Source organism: Saccopteryx leptura, chromosome 1 (assembly GCF_036850995.1).
Source record: "Saccopteryx leptura isolate mSacLep1 chromosome 1, mSacLep1_pri_phased_curated, whole genome shotgun sequence".
Lineage (NCBI taxonomy): Eukaryota > Metazoa > Chordata > Mammalia > Chiroptera > Emballonuridae > Saccopteryx > Saccopteryx leptura.
In genome coordinates this window covers 282054442-282074706 of record NC_089503.1, presented here as the reverse complement: position 1 = coordinate 282074706, position 20265 = coordinate 282054442, and the positions used below count along the sequence as shown (strand labels likewise).

Genomic DNA, 20265 nt, shown 5'->3' with positions numbered 1-20265 from the left:
TAAGAGAATTAAGTGACTTCCTAAAATTCATAAAATTTGGAAGTAACAGTCTGGATAAAAAAGGCTTATCTGGCTCTGAAGCCCACAGTCTTTCCAGTCTATAGCAATAGCTCCATCATGAGGAAGGTAACTTGAAAACAAACATTAAAAGGATACTGTTTCATTTGAGATAACGATCATATATATGTTCATTAAACATGGATTTACAATTCAACATACGGCATTCAGGTCAAACACAAGAAAAAGACAACATAACCTACAGAATACTCATTTTCTGACATATTTAAATTTTTTTAAAAATCTTTCATCAGGAAATGTTTAGAAATGATTTGACTAAACTAGAAGTACATTATAAGCATTAAAAGTGAACTTAAAATGTCATTTCAAGATTTCTGATTAAAAAAAAATTATTTTGGGGAAATTTTGAGACTGTTTAAGCAAATAAAAAATATCAAAACAAATCTTACCTACTATTGGTAATGCTACTTCCTATCACTGTTGCTTTGAGCAAATGAGTTAACTTCTGTTAAGTTCAACTTATTTACCTTCTAAAAATTAAAATTTTAATATATTTTTCTACTTTACAAATGAGCTTTAGGATTCCATTTTAGTAAACTTTAAACCCAAATTTAAAAATTGTATTAAGCCACTACTAGTCTTTTCACTGTGTATGGATTGCTTTATCTTCCTGCAAAGTGTGAGTTTTAATAAATTAGAAATATATGGTTATTAAAATATAATGAACTAAATAGAAAAGTATCATTCACACACACACAAATATTATTTTTACAGCATGATGTAGAAGAATTTTTCCTTTTAAATTTTCCTTATGTTATCAGGACAATGCTTCTTAATCTGTTCTGTTTTAGAAAGAAAGAGATAAATTGTATTTAGTTGTTACTTTTTTTGCAGTTTCTCATCTATGTTGGATTAAATGAGGGCAAATCATTAAAATTTAAACTCATTTGTATTTGTCAGACGGTATATTTGTTTTTTTAAAATAGTCACAATAAATAACTACTTGCTGAACCAATCAAGTCATTAAATCTTTTGGCGACACAATTAAAATGTCAATGATCAGGACACTTTATCAGAATGTTGACAATAGTATATTTGTGGTGCTTTACTTTTAACTTCTTTCTTACATCGTATTTTTCTATTTTTTCTAACTCACCTGTCTTTACTAAGGTTAGTAAAGTAATACAAAAAAATCTTGAAAAGGAAGCTAATGTAAATCAATAAAATGATAGGTAGGTAGAGATTAAAAGGCACAAATTACACATTTATTTACACTTGTACTGATTTGTTAAAAAGTGTACACTAGTCACCTGAGACTCTTGTTAAACATTCTCATTTAGTTGGTCGGTGGTGGAGACCCAGACTGCATTTCTAACAAGCTTCTGTCTAATGCAATTGCTCATGGTATACAATTCATATTTCAAGTAGAAAGATATTACAAGATATTAACAAACTAAGAGTTTAGACTATGAAAAAAATGTACATACTTTTCCAAAATTCTATTAGACAAAAATTAAATTTAATCAACAAGGAAATTAGGATGTTATACTTTATGACATATTGCAAAACTAAGAAAGATAAAACTCCTAGCAAGCCAAAACATTTTTTCATAAGTCAACTATATTGTTATGGCAACTTATTTAACATTCATCTTAATTTAGTGTCACAAAATTTTTCTGTCAGTTAAGGTATTACATTTTCTCTCTGACTCCTGCTCTAGCTCTCTCTCTCCTTTTTAAATATTTCTACATGCACACTGTAAAGCCAGTGGCCACAGCCAGCATCACAGCAGCCTAGCCCATGCAGGTTCGCATTGGATTCGGACAGTCGGTAAAGAAACAACGGAGCCAAAAACTGATGGGCCATAATCTTTTTTTTTTTTTTTTTTTTGTATTTTTCTGAAGCTGGAAATGGGGAGAGACAGTCAGACAGACTCCCGCATGCACCCGACTGGGATCCACCCGGCACGCCCACCCGGGGCGATGCTCTGCCCACCAGGGGGCGATGCTCTGCCCCTCCGGGGCGTCGCTCTGCCGCGACCAGAGCCACTCTAGTGCCTGGGGCAGCGGCCAAGGAGCCATCCCCAGCGCCCGGGCCATCTTTGCTCCAATGGAGCCTTGGCTGCGGGAGGGGAAGAGAGAGACAGAGAGGAAGAAGGGGGGGATGGAGAAGCAAACGGGTGCTTCTCCTATGTGCCCTGGCCGGGAATCGAACCCGGGTCCCCCGCACGCCAGGCCGACACTCTACCGCTGAGCCAACCGGCCAGGGCCTGGGCCATAATCTTTAATCCTAGCTTGCACCTGGCGGGCAAGTAAAAACACACACTGGGCTCCAAAACCCACTCACATTCAGTGCTCACAAAGCTACTGACTTATCTGAGTTTCCAAGAATCAAAGGTTTCTAGCTCACCAGACTTATTCACCTCTGTTCCCCATCTCCTTCCTTCTCCAGCGTCAAACTGCACAAACTGGCCTTTCATTCAACATTCCGCCATCTTGGCTGCTTCCCCTGGCCTCCTCCACGTGGCCTCTTTCTGCTCTCTGCTCTCCTCTCTAATGCTAATAATCCCAGGAACCGAGAGGGCAAACTCCCGTTCTGCCTCTATTTTATAGTGTAGAAATCCAAACCTTTAATCCAATATACAAAATAGGGAAGTCTCTAATACAAAATCACTTATCTGGGGCATGATGGGATTGTACCACCACCCATCAAAAAGAGTGGGAAAGGCTTAATCCCAAAACCAAGCCCCAGGCTACAAGGATTCTGCCTACCCACAGCCCACAGAGACACACATTAATATCACCTGGGCAACGGCCTTCACGTGGGCAGTGCCATCTTTAACAAAGTGAGCATAATATATTTTATCTGCCCAACACACACTAAAAACTTTAATATATTTTTTGCATAACTATTCTCGAAAACAAGATACAATGTACTTATCAGGTACTTCAATTATGTCAAATGCAGTCTCATTACCTATTGATATTCCCCTCAAAAACTGTGTTGGGCAGATAAAATATATTATGCTCACTTTGTTAAAGATGGCACTGCCCACGTGGAAGCCAATCGTCCAGGTGATATTAATGTGTGTTGGGGGCGGGCTGTGGGCAGGCAGGATCCCTGTAGCCTGGGGCTTGGTTTTAGGACTAAGCCTTTTCCACCCTTTTTGATGTGGGGTGGTGCAATCCCATCATGCCTCAGATAAGTGACTTTGTAGTAGAGACTTCCCTATTTTGTATATTGGATTAAAGGTTTTGATTTCTGCACTATAAAGTGGGGCAGACCGGGAGCGTACTCTCTCGATTCCTGAGATTAGCATTAGAGAGGAGAGCAGGGAAAGGCCACGTGGAGGAGAGGAAAAGCAGCCAAGATGGCAGTGCTGAAGGAAAAGCCAGTTTGTGCAGAGTTTATGCAGAGAGAAGATGGGAGACAGAGGTGAATAAGGCTGGTGAGCTAGAAACCTTAGATTCTAGGAAACTCAGATACGTTAGTAGCTTTGTAAGCACTGAATGAGTGGGTTTTGGAGCCACTGAATGTGTGTTTTTACTTGCCTGCCGGGTGCAAGCTAGGATTAAAGGTAATGGCCCACTAGTTCTCAGCTGCATTGTTTTATTACCATCTGTTTGAATCTAAAGCGAACTTGCATGGGCCAGGCGGCTGTAATGGTGGCCGTGCCTACTGGCTTTACAAACTGTTTTATAAACAGTTTTCAATAATGTATTATGACAAAGTGTAAAGTAAAGAATTAGAACAAAACCTTATTAATTTTCTCATAGGCTGATGGTAGCTTAATACAAATTATCAGCAATATGAAGAATGGAATACAAAACCAAATTAATCCAGAATAAATGAAATAGAGAAATAACAGAAATCATCTTGTTCACTCAAAAATATTAACAGCTTCCTTCATTTTCCTCGTCTTTAAACCTCCACATTAATTGCCATGGTAGGAGTGTCCTTTTTAATGCCATTTCCCTATATCTTATGATTTTATTTAGTAGACAGACTCCCTTGGGATTATACAGTGAAAGGTTTCTGAAAACAGGGAATCTTTTTTTCATTCTTATTAAATGTAACACAGACATTAAGAACTAGAAGACAAAAAGTCTGTTTGCTAAGGTGGCTCTACATCCCACCTTCCATACAAGGAGTAACAACATTTTGTGAGTATTATTATTTATAAATATATTTATAAGAGATGAAGTTAATGTTACTACATAATTTTATCTAGCTCAATATTTACTAGGAATGCAGGTTTTTGCATTTCTTACTCTTATGTGATTTAAGTAATTTCTTCTATCAAAAATCTTGCTGTGGATCTTACTTTGTAATTCAACCTAAAAATAATTTTTTTATCAGCCGCAGTGTGAAACAGTAAAATTTAGTACCATTCAAAACTTTGGCTGAATAAGTCATGACTGCATTGTTAGTGGTAAACCACAAGTGCAGAATTAGAGGAACTGAATAATCTTTCTTGAAAATTCGACTTGGCTTACAGTTAAGGCCAGAACTTATATCCTTGATTTAAAAAAAAAAATCAAACATAATTTTTCTTTATTTTTTAACTGACTTTTGTTAAAGAATGTTAGAATCTAGTGTTAAAAAATTGTAAAAAAAACAAATAATGGTAATTAATAATCTTCATTTGAAATTGTAGTATATGTTCTTAAATCTAAATTAAGAAGGGAGTATCTACCTCTTTATTCATTACCAGCATTGATTTACATGATCTGGCTGCCTACTTGTGGGTCTCTTTTCCATCTTCCAAACTCTCATAATAGAGATAATGTTGAATAGATTTGATTAGATTAAAAATCCTCTTCAAGAATTAATCTAATTAGAATTTTTAAATAATCATCTTAAGAAAACTTACATTAAAAATGTTTTAGCTAACCCTGTTTTAATTCATATTAATTTATTCTTTAAACATTCGATTATAAATTGGAATTGCCTTTTATTCAAAGTAAATATAAGACTATTCATTACCAATAAGGAAATGGTTATGTTATAGTACATAAATTTTAAAGTAATAATTTATATTCATTGGAGTAAAACCTAGGTAATATATATTCTTGGAGGAAAAATTAATCTTTTTATTCTCAATAAAGTCAAGTATTTAATTTAACAAACTTAAAATTATTTTCAGCAATTTCAGAACAGTTCCAATATTTCAATATTATAATCTACTTTGTCATAACTGTTTAGACTTACTTTGAGCAAAGAAATATATTAAAGTGTGCTTCTTTTTATATAACTTTGCTCTCCCAATTATGATATCATCAAGTGAAGTGTAAAGTCACCATGGTTCACCAAAAGAACCATGTCACAGCATTGAAAAGAACATGCTCTAACTTTAAGAGATCTCATTCGTGATAATGAAAATGTGTTTTGTTAATAAATCATTCATTAAGAGTAGCTTGAGTTACTTCAGTTTAGTTTTCAGATCTTCAAAGTACTTTTCCAAACATTTTAAAATTAAGTTTGGTTCCTATCATTAATTAGTAAATAATTAATAATCATTCAAACACACTTGCATTTAATTTTAACAGATAGCTCTACTAGAGTAAGTGTTCTAATATGTGAATATTCTGCATATACCTTCTTTTGACAGCAATTCCCTCAAAGAAAGGCTTGTGCTAAATAAAGATTACATGTGAGAGTTATGGCACATTTTAGCCCCAAGTTTTCAAAGAGGCTTTATGATTGTGCAAACATCATTAACCACAAACTTGATAAAAAGAATCATAAAGTTGTTGCATAATTTTTTCAAGAAGACAAGGCAAATTGGTACTAAATGCAGGTATATAATATAGTTTTATTATACCTAAAACTATAGTAGCTAATGTGCAGTTTTCAAGGTATTTTTGTTACTCAAAAGTGCCATTTACTTCTAAAAGCTAAGAATTACTAAATCACTGCCACCAACTTCTTTAATTTTAGATTTATTGATGTTTAAATAACCTAATATTCCATATATCTTAAATCAAGGAATTTGGTAGACAATATTTGAATTATATAGTATTTCAAATCAGCCAGTATCACCTTATTAATGCTTAAATGTGTCATTTTAATCTTAGTTCCTGAATGTTTTTTATTAGTAAATTCTACAGAATGTTTCTCTGGAGGTTTTTGGAAAAGTAATAAAAACTTGAAATAAAATATTACTTATTTTTTATCTCTGGGATTGGTGACTGTATTACAAATTTTATATATCATGCCCTCCCCCCAAAATCCTTGGAGCTTAGTACATATATATTTTTGTGAAAGATACAAAGTTCCAGCTTCACTGTTCCACTTTTTTCATATTTACACTTTGTCTTAGTTCTCATATATATAGATTGTTGTGCTATAACTTCATTGTTTTTTGTGAATGCACAGCTTAATAGAGAGGGCATCATAAACTTGAAAATTGACATAAAATAATTATCCTAAATTTAAATACAACTTCTCTTGCCGTGTGTTCAATTTCATTTTATTTTTGAATCAAAGGAAGGATGTGTATTATATATGTAAGGAAGGCAACCATATTTAAGTGAAGGTACATGAGAAATAGTTGTCTTTCTACAGGCTGAAGGGAATTCTGAAGAAAAATTGGTCATTTGAATGAAAATGCTTAGATTTACGTCCAATTCTCTCTTGAGTAGTGACTGCTGGTATTCATTTATGCCCCGTGGAGGGCCTCTCTTCACAACCATGACTCTATTAAGCCCTATGGCTGTAAAACTTCTATTTTCTGAATTTAACCTATGCTTGTCTATCCAAGTAATGAAGTTTAACTTTCCCTATTTATAGTTCTCCTGAGAGAAAAAAAAACAATAAACTTGAAGAGCACTTAATCTTTACTGAGTAAGCAACAAATAACTCTGCACATAAATTCATAGTCTTTTTATTAGCTACACAGCTTATTAGAATTAAAAATATGGTAGACGAATTATAGAAATTTTTAAGTGGCAAACGGCAAAGGAATATATGTATGTTTGCACACATGCATGGACATGTTAGTATTTTGAAAATGCTCTGTGGAGTACTATCATTTTATTAATATTTTTTTTAAATGTTTTTTTTTTTTTGTATTTTTCTGAAGCTGGAAACGGGGAGAGACAGCCAGACAGACTCCTGCATGCACCCGACTGGTACCCACCCGGCTCGCCCACCAGGGGCCACGCTCTGCCCACCAGGGGGCAATGCTCTACCCCTCTGGGGCATCGCTCTGCCACGACCAGAGCCACTCTAGCGCCTGGGGCAGAGGCCAAGGAGCCATCCCCAGCGCCCAGGCCATCTCCGCTCCAATGGAGCCTTGGCTGCGGGAGGGGAAGAGAGAGACAGAGAGGAAGGAGGGGGGGGGGTGGAGAAGCAAATGGGCGCTTCTCCTATGTGCCCTGGCCGGGAATCGAACCTGGGTCCCCCGCACGCCAGGCCGACGCTCCACCGCTGAGCCAACCGGCCAGGGCCCATTTTATTAATATTTTAACGTTTGGCATATTCATTTTAATTTCTTAGTCAATCTAAGTATTAAAAGTGGCTTAATTACTGAGTTTTCTTTTTAAAATCTCTTTATGAGCTGTCAGTAATCTTGACTCTCAACATTTATAAAATCAAATTGAAATAATTTTTTCTATGTATGACTAATACTTCACAATACATCTGTGTGACTACTTATTACACATAAGAATAAAGAGCATTTAAACCTAGTTATCCTACAAAATAGAGATACATATTTATTCTAGTGAAAGAGTTATGCTCATAAATGTGTGTTTACAAGGATTCTTAAGCTGATGGGGATCAATATATTTAGGTTGGACATTATTTAGAACGTCCTCTTTTTTTTTTTTTTTTTTTTTTTTTTTTTTTTTTGCCAACAGGACAAATTTGAAGTATTTGCATATCATGTTTTTTTGTTTTGTTTTGTTTTTTGGTATTAAGATCATTACTCTCTCTTTACGTAAACATGCTGCTATGCAATACTTTAAAATAACATGAGTTATTTATGAATAGGAAATAGGAGTGATTATGTGCAAAGATTCAGCCTTTTGGTATTCATCTTAAATGACAGATATACTCATAACAGTTACTAAAATAGTAACTAGCACATTTATTTGTTGAGAGAATAAATAAATGGATGTGCAGAACTTTGATTTACTATTTTAATGAGGAAAAAAACAACTTTTTGACTGCATCATATTCAGTTCTTTAACAGTTAAAATTTATTACATGATTATTATTTATACTTAAAATATAAATATATTATTATATTTATACTTAAAACTACTAAGCACTCATATTTGAAATGTAATCAGATTGAAAAAATACCTGATGTGTAAAATCTGAAATAGATAATTCCAATGTTAACATTATAAGCATGATACATATCATGACCTGTTGTTTCAGTGCTCAAACCTTATTCTCTACATTATTCATCCTAGAAGCAATAGTTTTTATTACCCTTTCTCTTTGTGTAGTAGCCTAACTTCATGTATTTTCTGATACCAAGAGTCCTCAAACACAAATATTGAGCTGGTTTTATTGCTTTTATGTTCTCAGTCTTCAAAATTCAGTGTGTATTTTATGATTACAACACAATTTAATTCAAACTAGCCAAATTTCTTTTTCTTTTGGAGGGGGGGTGTTAAATGAGAGGAGGGGAGATAGTGAAGCAGATTCCCGCATGCACCCCAACTGGGATGGACTCAGCAGTCCCCGTCTGGGGCTGATGCTCAAATCAACTGAACTATCTTTAGCGTCCAAGGCTGATATTTGTACCAGTCGAGCCACTGGCTGTGGGAGGGGAAGAGAGAGAAGGAGGAAAGTGAGGGGGGCGAAGCAGATCATCACTTCTCATGTGTGTCCTAACCAGGTATCGAACCTGTGACATCTGTATGTGAGGCCAAAGCTCTATCCACTAAGCTAGCCACATTTTAAGTTCTCAGTAGCTACATATGTCTAGTGGTTACTATATTGGAGAGGGTAACCATAGTTAATCAAAAACAAATTGATCAAAATGGTGGTCATATTAAATAGAGTGATGACAAAGTGGCAAATAGTAGTTTATAGCTCTTAGAAAGTGTGATGTTATTGGAGGCTCTGTAGTCCTTTGAATAACATCAGATACTTAAATTAGTGATAATTCTAGAACAGTAATAGTTTTTGTTATTGCTAACACACATGATAACAACTACTTAGAATTTTAAACATAATTCCTAGAGAAATGATGTAGCAAATACAGTTCCTTCTGCAATATACCATGTTTCTATAACATGAATTAACTGATTCATAAAAGTCACCTTAATATATGTAAATTTTTCTGGAATATTAATATTTTGTTCCACCAAGTAACAGTGGCTAAATGCAAGACACAATAAGCTGCTGAGGGTGACAGTATAACAGTATAGCACAAAGTGACCTGTGACTAGTCACCTATTTTATTCTTAACTTGGTCTCAAATTCCATCTTGAAAAAGCTTACTGAAGAATTATCCATAATACTTGTGTATTTTTCTGTCATCTCTACATTTTGCAGCATCAAAACTTTCTTATGTCCTCTTCTATCGAGCTAAAGACAGTTAAAAAAAAAACCTTTTATATTTATTATATTTCTTTACATTTTTGAAATTAGATGTGTCTTTTTAAAACCATGATAGGACTTTTATTAATATCTCTGTGTGTGCATGTGAGTGTGTGTATAGAGACCTGTAATGATTTTGATGGTCTCCCCAACTCTATTCTCCATGAGATCTTTTATTTTTAGCCCACAATTTGCAGAACACCTCACCCCTCCTTGTCTAAAAAGAAACATGTATCACATTATAGCATGGATGTTTGAATCTATAAATAAAATTTTAAGTGTGCTGTATTTACTCCACAATTTATGTTCTAATCTCTAGTCTTGCTTTGTTGAACCTAGAGTCCTTATTTACAAATGGGAAAGGTGGACAAGAACAGTGCTTTCTTTTCAGTTTTTGAGATCACTCTTCATGCAAAATTATACATGATGTTTCCCTAATTAAAATGATAATTATCTATCTTTAGAACTGGATTAATATGTTAGAATAAAAATGTGAATCTACCCACTAGCCCACCAAAATTCTCATGAAATGACAAGAAAAAATATTAGTGAAAATTTTCTCAATTAAAAAAAAAGAGCCATAGCATGAGAAGGACAAAGTGATAGCAAGGGAATAGTAGAGTTCCCAGATAAATATCAAAAGATTACAATAGATGGGGCTTGGGACACTATTGACAACTTTATTTTAAAAAGATGATTTTCTAGGAATGATAAATTTTCAAAATTAGCTCAAGGAGAAGTATAAAAGTAAAATAAAACAATGGGCAGTGGGAAATGAAAAAATGTAGTTTTAAGCAAATTGCACCAAACCTTTAGGGACTACAACGGAATTCCGCAAGCAAAATCAACATGAAAACCGAACGAATATCATGAGAAGATCTTTGTTTAATAATAGAACAAAATCTATGAAATATTTTGGGAGAACACTAACCCTTTACTCAAAGGCATAATAGAGAACCAGAGTGCATGCAGAAATATACACAATCAAAATAAAATGATCTCATTTTTAACATAAATAGATGTGTGTGTTTGACCATTTATTTCAGCCTACAAAAAAAAGTGCCATAAACTCTTGTTAATTGTTATTCATGAAAAAGAGAAACTATTTTTATTATGTTTTTTTTTTGTCCATTTTAGTACAATGCAAATGTTTTTCATGAGAATATGCTCCTATCATGTAACTGTTTTAAAAAGAGAAAAATTATAGGAGGAGAAAAAAATCTTTCTAAAATCTAATAATTACCCAATATCTGATAATTACCCAATTTCTACACACACACACACACACACACACGCACACGCACATACACACAGGCAAAGATAAGGAAAGATTTACTTTCCCCTTAGGAAAGGATAGAATTAGAAGATTTAGGAAATAAAAATACAGAATGTTCAGTTAATTTTAATTTCAAAAAAAAAATTTTTAATATAAGTGCATATCAACTATTATGAGACATTATTATACTAAAAATTGTATTTATTGTTATCTGAAATTCATATTTATTATACATCTGTTTTATCTGTTAGTGAAATAAAGTCAGTTTAAGAAAACAGTAGCCGCCCTGGCCGGTTGGCTCAGCGGTAGAGCGTCGGCCTGGCGTGTGGGGGACCCGGGTTCGATTCCCGGCCAGGGCACATAGGAGAAGCGCCCATTTGCTTCTCCACCCCCACCCCCTCCTTCCTCTCTGTCTCTCTCTTCCCCTCCCACAGCCAAGGCTCCATTGGAGCAAAAGATGGCCCGGGCACTGGGGATGGCTCCTTGGCCTCTGCCCCAGGCGCTAGAGTGGCTCTGGTTGCGGCAGAGCGACGCCCCAGAGGGGCGGAGCATCGCCCCCTGGTGGACAGAGCGTCGCCCCTGGTGGGCGTGCCGGGTGGATCCCGGGTCGAGCGCATGCGGGAGTCTGTCTGACTCTCCCCGTTTCCAGCTTCAGAAAAAAGAAAACAGTAGCCATATCTGAAGTTGAATTCACTGGGTTTGGGTCCAGGGCCCAAACTTTAACAAACTGAGGAAAAAAGCTTTGAGAGTAAGGTGGGTCACTACTATTAATTGGTTCCCAGAATAGAAATAACAACAACAACAAAAAGAATAAATTTTGTGGAAGGAAAGCAGAGTAATGGTTGTGAGAGCTAAAAGGAGAGGAGGTTGAGTATATGTGATAGAGTATGGAAATAAACATTGAAGGAGAACTTCAGTGAGAAGGAAGGCAAAAGTCCATGATTCCAGGAACTCAGGGAATACATGGCCTTTGCCTTATGTCTGGACTAGCAGTAGAAATAACTCAAGGCACAGCATAAGAGTATGATGGATAGCACTGGGACAGAAATCTAGTTTCGACAAATAGGAGGAATGAGAATGAGGCATGGAAACTGTTGTGTATATTTACTTTAACCATTTGTGCGAATGAATCCATATTGGGTTTGCTTTAAAATATAAAGTAATTGTCAAAATAAAAACCTTTACAAAGAATTTAATAACTATCCATGTAGTAATGTTTTATTTTTCTGACATTGTTGGGAATAGGTGGTCCCAAATATTTAGTGAAGTCTCCAAATAAATAAATATACTGCTTACAAAAATTAGGGAATATTTTATAGCTTCATATTTATTTTAAAATATCCCCTAATTTTTATGAGCAGTATATATCACCTTAAAAACCCCAAATTTTAATGTAAGGTTTTTTTTCTCCTGATATTCTTCATGTATTTAACCAAGATCCTTAAACAAAGTACATTAACACAGTTTGTCCTTTTTAATAATTCAGAGTCACTAGAGATATCAAAATTCAAAGCTGTAGAAGCAATCATATAGAAAAGCCCTTCATTTAAAAGAATAGGAATCAACCTGACCAGGCGGTGGCACAGCGGATAGAGCGTTGGTCTGGGACGCAAAGGACCCAGGTTCGAGAGCCCGAGATCGCCATCTTGAGCAAGGGGTTATTCAGTCTACTGTAGCCCCATGGTCAAGGCATATATGAGAAATCAATCAATGATCAAGCTGCAGTGAAGAATTGATGTTTCTCATCTCTATCTCTCTTCTTGTCTGTCTGTTTCTATATGTCCCTCTCTCTGACTCTCTCTGTCTCTGCCACACACACAAAAAAGAATAGGTCAGATTTACATTTTAAATCAGTAATTCATTGCTCTCATCATTTAATCTGCCAGCAAAATTTACAGAGAGAAAAGCAAGTAAGCATTGACAGAAAAAAAGAGTAAAAATAAGAAAGAAAAAGGAAGGGAGGAAGGGAGGGAGGGAGGAAGGAAGGAAGGAAAGAAGAAAGGAAAGAGGGAGGGGAAGAGGAAGGAAAAGAAGAAAGAAGAAGAAATTATATTATGCCACTAGAAATTTCTGAAATATGAAGGGATATTTTTTTCTGTTTGATATGCTTGTCAATGTCTAATGATTGACATTAATAGTTCAACTCTTGAAAGAAAAATATTGAGCTTCGGATTGTTTAATTGACCTGCATAAGATTATGGAGCTAGTAAATCTGCCTCTTAAGCCCATCACATTTCCACTTCACCACTCTGCTTCTCTGATACAGTGGTCACCACATGCATGTGTGCATTATTAGTGTGGAAGCATGCTGTCCTCAGCTTTGAGATAGCTAGGCAAAACCAACTTGATTGTGTAAAATGTTTTTTATTATAATTTATTATGTTCACTCTATAATCATTTTATAACTTAATGCATTTAAGGATAATTGTAATATCTTGTCATTTAAAAATAATATGAAACACATATAAAAATAAAGATATGTATAACACTTTTACCAGGCTAAGGTCCAAAAATACAAAGAAATCAAGTCAGAGACAAAAAAAAACAAGCACTTGGGGGTGTAATGGGAGGAAATGATCATTCTTTTTTTTTTTTTTTCCTTTAGTTGTCATTCTTTGGAAAGTCACAAAATATTTCAGAAAGATAAATCTATTATTCAACTTCATCTGCAGAAAAATAGAAAAACTTCAGGAATGTTATCTTGAAAGGTAAGGCTTTCTTAATATTAGTTTTAATTTGCAAACTGATTATTTTTAGAACAATATTCCCATCTTTATGAATTGTTACCAATTACTAATTACATAGCTTAATGAATATATATGTTCACTTGGGTATATTTATTAAAACAATGAAATATGTATCTATTTGCCTATTAACAATTTGGACTAAAGCAACAGCATGAACACTTTACTGAAACCTATGTATAATAACAAATCAATAGCTCTCTTTAAAAAATAATTTATAAGAAACTTGTTAAGGTTATTATATTTATACCATCAATGAATCCACTAGAAGTAAATGTAATAGAAAATGTGAAAGGGAAACCATTGAAGAGAAGTAACACAACTCTTGTTCAATTTTAAGACCGGTTATGTCTATATCAACAAAGTTTAAATCAGGACATAAAATACTTATAACGTATAATAAAACTACCCAGAAAGAAATGACTGTGTTTTAATGACATAGTTGAATGCTATTAGATATGAACTGTATTCCTGTGTGATGTCTTGAGTTATTTCAAACCCAAATTGCACAGTATGTGGTGTACTTTGATGTTTTGGCATTTTTTATCTGTAGGATCTTGCAATTACCTGCTTTAAACAAAGAATCCCAGCACCCTGTCATTTACATCAGATAACAGATTTCTAGTGCATGACTTTTCTTTTTCTTGTCTGAGGTGTTTCATCATAAAAAGTGTCAGATGGTACATTAGGTTGCAATATATCTGTGTGGAATATAATATAATGAAGCCAAAAGAGACTTGTTTAGAAATAGCTTTCAAAATTGGTTACTCAACTCATCTAGTGTTGACAGTTCCAGGGCTAAACATCTAAAATCTTCACAACAAAACATTATAAAATACAACTAAAATTCTCAATATTAAAAAACCTAAACATTTTCACAGTGTCCTCAATGTTGATAAAAAGCTGAAATCATCAGTTTCATTTCAACATGGAGGAAGTGAAAAAGCATATGATTCTAATTTCTACTCTTCATTAGAAGTTGCATGTTGCTTAAAACATTTTACTTCATTGATAGAAATTCAAAGATCACTAACATTTTAGTTACATGTAAATTGAGGTTTATTCTTAAATCCATATAACTCCATATATATATATGACTAAGACTTGAACATTTCTATTGCATTGAGTGTTCACAATAATTCTATGTGGTAAATGCTATTAACAGTAAGAAAATGAATCACAGAGAGCTCCGCAACTTTCCCCAGATCATATTGATGGAACTGGTGTGCAGAGGTGCATGGAGCTGAGCCCAGCCAGGGAGTCCTCTCAGCCTAGTCTTTACACGACCAGCTTACTCAAAAGTTTTAGATGTGAGTTGCAGAGCAATTAGTCAAAATTCTAGCTTTATATGAATTTTTCTTTGTTTTGTTTTGTTTTCCACAGCTACATACAAATACCCCAATGTCTGGGGAAAAAATAGGTGTTCAATGATAATTAATTATATAAAGTGCCAGGCACTGTTATCAGTGTTTTACATATAATCACAATAGCCAAGAGAAAAAGAAAAGGCAATTATTACCATTATTTTTTATACAAAGAAAAACATTTTAAAATATTATTTGACTAGCCCAATGTCTTACAGCTAGTAAATAAGGATATGGGACTTGAGCAAAGCTAGTCTGGTTGTAGAACTCACTATATCATAACGACAGCCAGTATGATATCTTTGAGTTGCTGTCATCACCATTGTTATCGTATCCAGAAACGTGCAGATAGTCATCTCGGGGTTTGTAGTGTAGACTTGTCAAGCAATGCCTGCTTTTCAAGCTGTCATTTTTATCATCACAGGTATTAAGTTATATGATTCTTCTTTTTACCCTTCAAGAGTCAACTCATGAATCTACTTCCTACAATGACTATCATCAACTCTTAGCTAATTCAACATCTTATAGGAAAAGAGTATAAATGCCTTTTCTCATCCACAACTTTTCCTAATACTGACACTATTATTTAAAAGCTGATAACATGCCAATGTTATAGGTATTTGTATATTCATCACTCACTCATTTACTGTGTAATTGCTGTGTACTAATGAGGAGAAGAGTGAACAAAATCAATAAGATCTCAGCCCTCAAAGGGCTTAGTGTCAGGGAATTCAATTGCCTTTAACTCCCAAATAAAGGCAGTGGTGGCCTCCACAATCACTATAAAAAAGGCAATCCATGGTCTCCAATTTTCCAAATCCTGGCTCTTCTGGGATATTTTTAGCATCACATTCCAAAAGAGAAGCCATTACATTTTATTAAAATCTATGAGGATCTACTTCCAGGTACAGTACTATCCTAAGTACACTATATATACAAAATCTAACAATTGATTTTTTTTTTTTATTCTCATTCTGAAGCTGGAAACAGGGAGAGACAGTCAGACAGACTCCCGCATGCGCCCGACCAGGATCCACCCGGCACGCCCACCAGGGGCGATGCTCTGCCCACCAGGGGGCGGTGCTCTGCCCCTCTGGGGGGTCACTCTGCAGCGACCAGAGCCACTCTAGCGCCTGGGGCAGAGGCCAAGGAGCCATCCCCGGCGCCCGGGCCATCTTTGCTCCAATGGAGCCTTGGCTGCGGGAGGGGAAGAGAGAGACAGAGAGGAAGGGGGGGAGGGGTGGAGAAGCAAATGGGTGCTTCTCCTATGTGCCCTGGCCGGGAATCAAACCCGGGTCCCCCGCACGCCAGGCCGATGCTCCACTGCTGAGCCAACTGGCCAGGGCCTCTAACAATTGATTAATTCAACAAATAGTTATTGAATGCTTCTTATAGGCCATATATATAGTATTTGTATTTAAAGATCTTAAGTAATGAAGGAACAATTTAGTGAACCTATTTAAAGTTCATTATGTCTTAGAATACATATATACCGAAACTGTTACTCATTTAATAATAATTGAACAGGACTTTGTAAATATTAGTTAGTGATGTCATAAAATTAGGGTGTTGATATTTTAGTCTTTTCTTATTAAACTCTATATGATAGGAGATAGTGAATGCTTCCTTTCATGATTCCTCTTTTAAAGTACTTTCAAAATTTTCATCATTTTGGTATAAAAAATTGTTTTAAAAAATTATGTTTTCTTTCTAGTAAAACAACACAAACTTGGCTCTATAATTTATTTTTTATATAATGCTAAGAATATAATGACTATTATTCTCTTAAATGTATGGACAGCATTGCTTGTCAGTAGATAATTTAAATTCTAAAAGGCATTGTAAAGCTCAATTCATCTCAGATGTCTTTCTTACTTTAAACTTGTTTATATTATAATAAAATATGGGAATATAATTCTTATTTCACAAGATTGTTTATAAAACAGATTGACAGTCTTTAGTAATCACTCCAGATTTTCAAATTTCAAAATCCCCATCATGATAGGATGTGATGATATAAATGACAGAGTCAAAATATTTTTGTTCTCTGTCTGTCTCTCTTAAATTTTATCAAAAGTATTGCCAGTGTTGTAGATATTAATCATGAATTCAAGATTTCTTTCTAGCTCATGGAAACATTCACAGCAAAAGATTTTTGTGTGGAAAAAAAAGAACGCTTTAACGTTTTTCTTATGATGAAGGTGTAGCATTCAGCTTTGGAGAAAAGTAAAGTACGTGATATATTTTGTAGACAACTGCTCAAATTTTCCTCCAGCTTTTTGAGATGCTTTAAATAAAAGTTTTCTCTTGTAAGTTACATTATTACAAATGTCAATCGATGCCCTCCCCACCAAAGCATCTTTGGAAGCCAAATAAAGTGTTTATAAAATGAATATTATTATGTTATACAGAAAGAAGCAAATAAGTCATATTATTTATATGTTTGTTTTGGTTTTAACTTCTGAAAGAATGCAAGTGCCAAATATTACAAATCAATCAAATCTTTCTGTCTCTTTCTTAGCTCCAGTTTTCACTTTTTATTTTTCATCCCTTCTTACTGTCCTTTCCATGCTTAAAGTTATTAGTCATCCTAATGATTATAAGTGTAAATTGCTAGAGTAAACCTCATGTTTTCAAGATTTTTAGCATTTCTACAAAGTGTTTCTTTTCACTATCATGCACTCAACATATTATTGTATTATAGTGATGACCTGATTCTGTCCATATAGTTTCCTTCTTCCTCCCAATATGAAAATTAATTTACCTCTTGACATTAAGCCATCTAAAGGTTTTCCTCCTGATGTTTTCTGTCATAAACTATAATAGGCAGTTTTAAGAATACATTGTGTATTGATATGCAAATTACATGCACCCCAACATTGTCTTCACACAGCTTCTAAATTTAGCGCCATCGTGTGGTGAAATAGTGCAATTGCGATGTCGTGTGCTGCTTTCTCTGCAGACTTTCATTTCTTTTTTTTTTTTTTTTTTTCTGAAGTTGGAAACTGGGAGACAGTTAGACAGACTCCAGCATGCGCCCGACCGGGGATCCACCCGGCACGTCCACCAGGGGGCGATACTCTGCCCATCTGGGGCGTTGCTCTGGTGGGACCAGAGCCATTCTAGCGCCTGAGGCAAAGGCCATGGAGCCATCCTCAACACCCGGGCCATCTTTGCTCCAATGGAGCCTCTGCTGCGGGAGGGGAAGAGAGAGACAGAGAGGAAGGAGAGGGTGAGGGGTGGAGAAGCAGATAGGCGCTTCTCCTGTGTGCCCTGGCCGGGAATCGAACCCAGGACTCCTGCACGCCAGGCCGACGCTCTACCACTGAGCCAACCGTCCAAGGCCTCTCCGTAGACTTTCATAAGGTTTCAGGAGCACATTTGCAGAAGAAGCAATCAAGGAGTAATGGTGTGAACGAGTATGCATGCACATGGATCACAGGACTAATATTTTACGATGAGTTGATCCTGATTATTTTGGGAGAATGACCACAATACCATCTGATACTCCTGCGATTTATACCTATTAATAGTTGTAAATTATTAGCACAATTTAATGTTCATGAAACGGAAAGTTCTCTTAACTAACGTTTGGTAGCAAGATGTAGTCAAGATGAAAATGGAGGCGTTCCTCCTGTCTCTGTGGCCAGTCTGGCAAGCTGTCAAATCTTACAGTGCCGTAGGCATCTGTGGCCCCATTGGAAAGAAAATGTGTACGTGTGCGCAAGGTGTCTGAAAAACCACCTTCCAACCAGAAGAAATTAACGTTTCACCTTGGTGATGTCAGGTTGTCTTTCAGCTCTCCTTGAGTTTTATCTTCAACTAAAGTTCACCTCTATGTTTTACTTTTGAAAAGAATGCTTATACAGCTAAGGAGAGCCTTGTTAGGTCTTTAAAAAAATATATTAAGATGATGAATGAGGGTTATCAAAGAGGTGAATTAAATGACAGCAGGAAGTTACAGACTTATTTTTATCCGGTGCTCATTCCTATTCACTCTATAAATATTAACACATTCTGCTGTCTACAGCATGAAGATGACCATAGTCAGTTTTTTCTAAACCAACTTCTAGAATTTATGTATATTTGGAAAATATCCAGGTAAGACATTTTAATTCTATTCCAAGACTATTTTCTGACTACATTCTCAACTGTCAAATCACAATATTTTTCAGTTCATTATAAAAGCCATCCTTTCGCTACTACCATGGAAGCTATTGTACTTTTAATAGATACTTCCTTTTGGCAAACTCCGTTAATAATTATCTATTCCTCTCAGCTATTCAGATACATTTGAAGAGCTGCTAACACCATCCAGAACAATCTAACAGACATTTTAAAATGTCTCCCCTACCAGTTATTCATTTTCAATAATTTTTTCTCATTTATTTTGTGAATTTGAGTTTGTATGTGTCACTAAGCTCTCTGTATAACTGCATTTCCAAACTTTGAAAGTCTCTATCTCCTGCTTTAAATTCCTTTCTGGAAATCTCTGAAAATATCAGTATAGCATAAACAGATATATGGATTCAAATAGGAAAACTTAAGTGATAGCAAATGAACATATTCTAATTGATTCTGATATCTAAATGTATGAATACAATATTTGAAAAAATAGACCTAACTAAGAAGCTAACTTGGGAGAAGATACCAGTAGTATGCATTTCTTATACATTTTGATATTAATACCTTTATCAGCTCTATGGTTTGCAAATATTTTCTCTTAAACCCTAAATTGCTTTCTTATTTTGTTCATTGTTTTCTTTGTTGTGCAGAAGCTTTATTAATATAATGTAACCCCACTAATTGATTTTTGCTTTTGTTGTTGCTTGTGCTGTGGGTGTAATATCAAAATACTCATCACAAAACCTGATGTGAAAAAGCTTTTTTGTTATGTTTTCTCCTACAATTTTTACAGTTTCAGGTCTTATGCATAAGTCCTTAATGCACATTCTGTTATTTTTGTGAATGGTTTAAAATAGGAGTCCAATTACTTTTTTATTTTTTACATTAGAATATTCAGTTATCCCAACACAATTTATTGAAGAGACTACCCTCCCCCAAATAAGTATTTGGCTCCTTTGTTAAATATTACTTAAACCTATATCTGTGAGTTTATTTCTGGGTTTTCAATTCTGCTCCACTGGCCTATGTATCTGTTTTTTAAATTTTATTAAATTCATTGAGGTAAAGTTGGTTAATAAAATTAGGTAAGTTTCAAGTGTGCAGTTCTAAAATAAATCATCTGTATTTTGCATTGTGTGTTTACCACTCAAGTAAAATTTCCTTTCATCACTATATA

At 35.0% G+C, this 20265-nt stretch overlaps 1 protein-coding gene across 1 annotated transcript in view; it reads left to right on the top strand.

The window, feature by feature from the left end:
• The window catches only part of PIK3C2G (phosphatidylinositol-4-phosphate 3-kinase catalytic subunit type 2 gamma), a 326837-nt gene that overhangs the window by 23425 nt on the left and 283147 nt on the right, over window positions 1-20265 (top strand). The window contains 2 exon segments of the mRNA XM_066360246.1: window positions 13461-13563; window positions 18994-19064. Of these exon segments, the coding sequence (XP_066216343.1) occupies window positions 13461-13563; window positions 18994-19064 (174 nt within the window).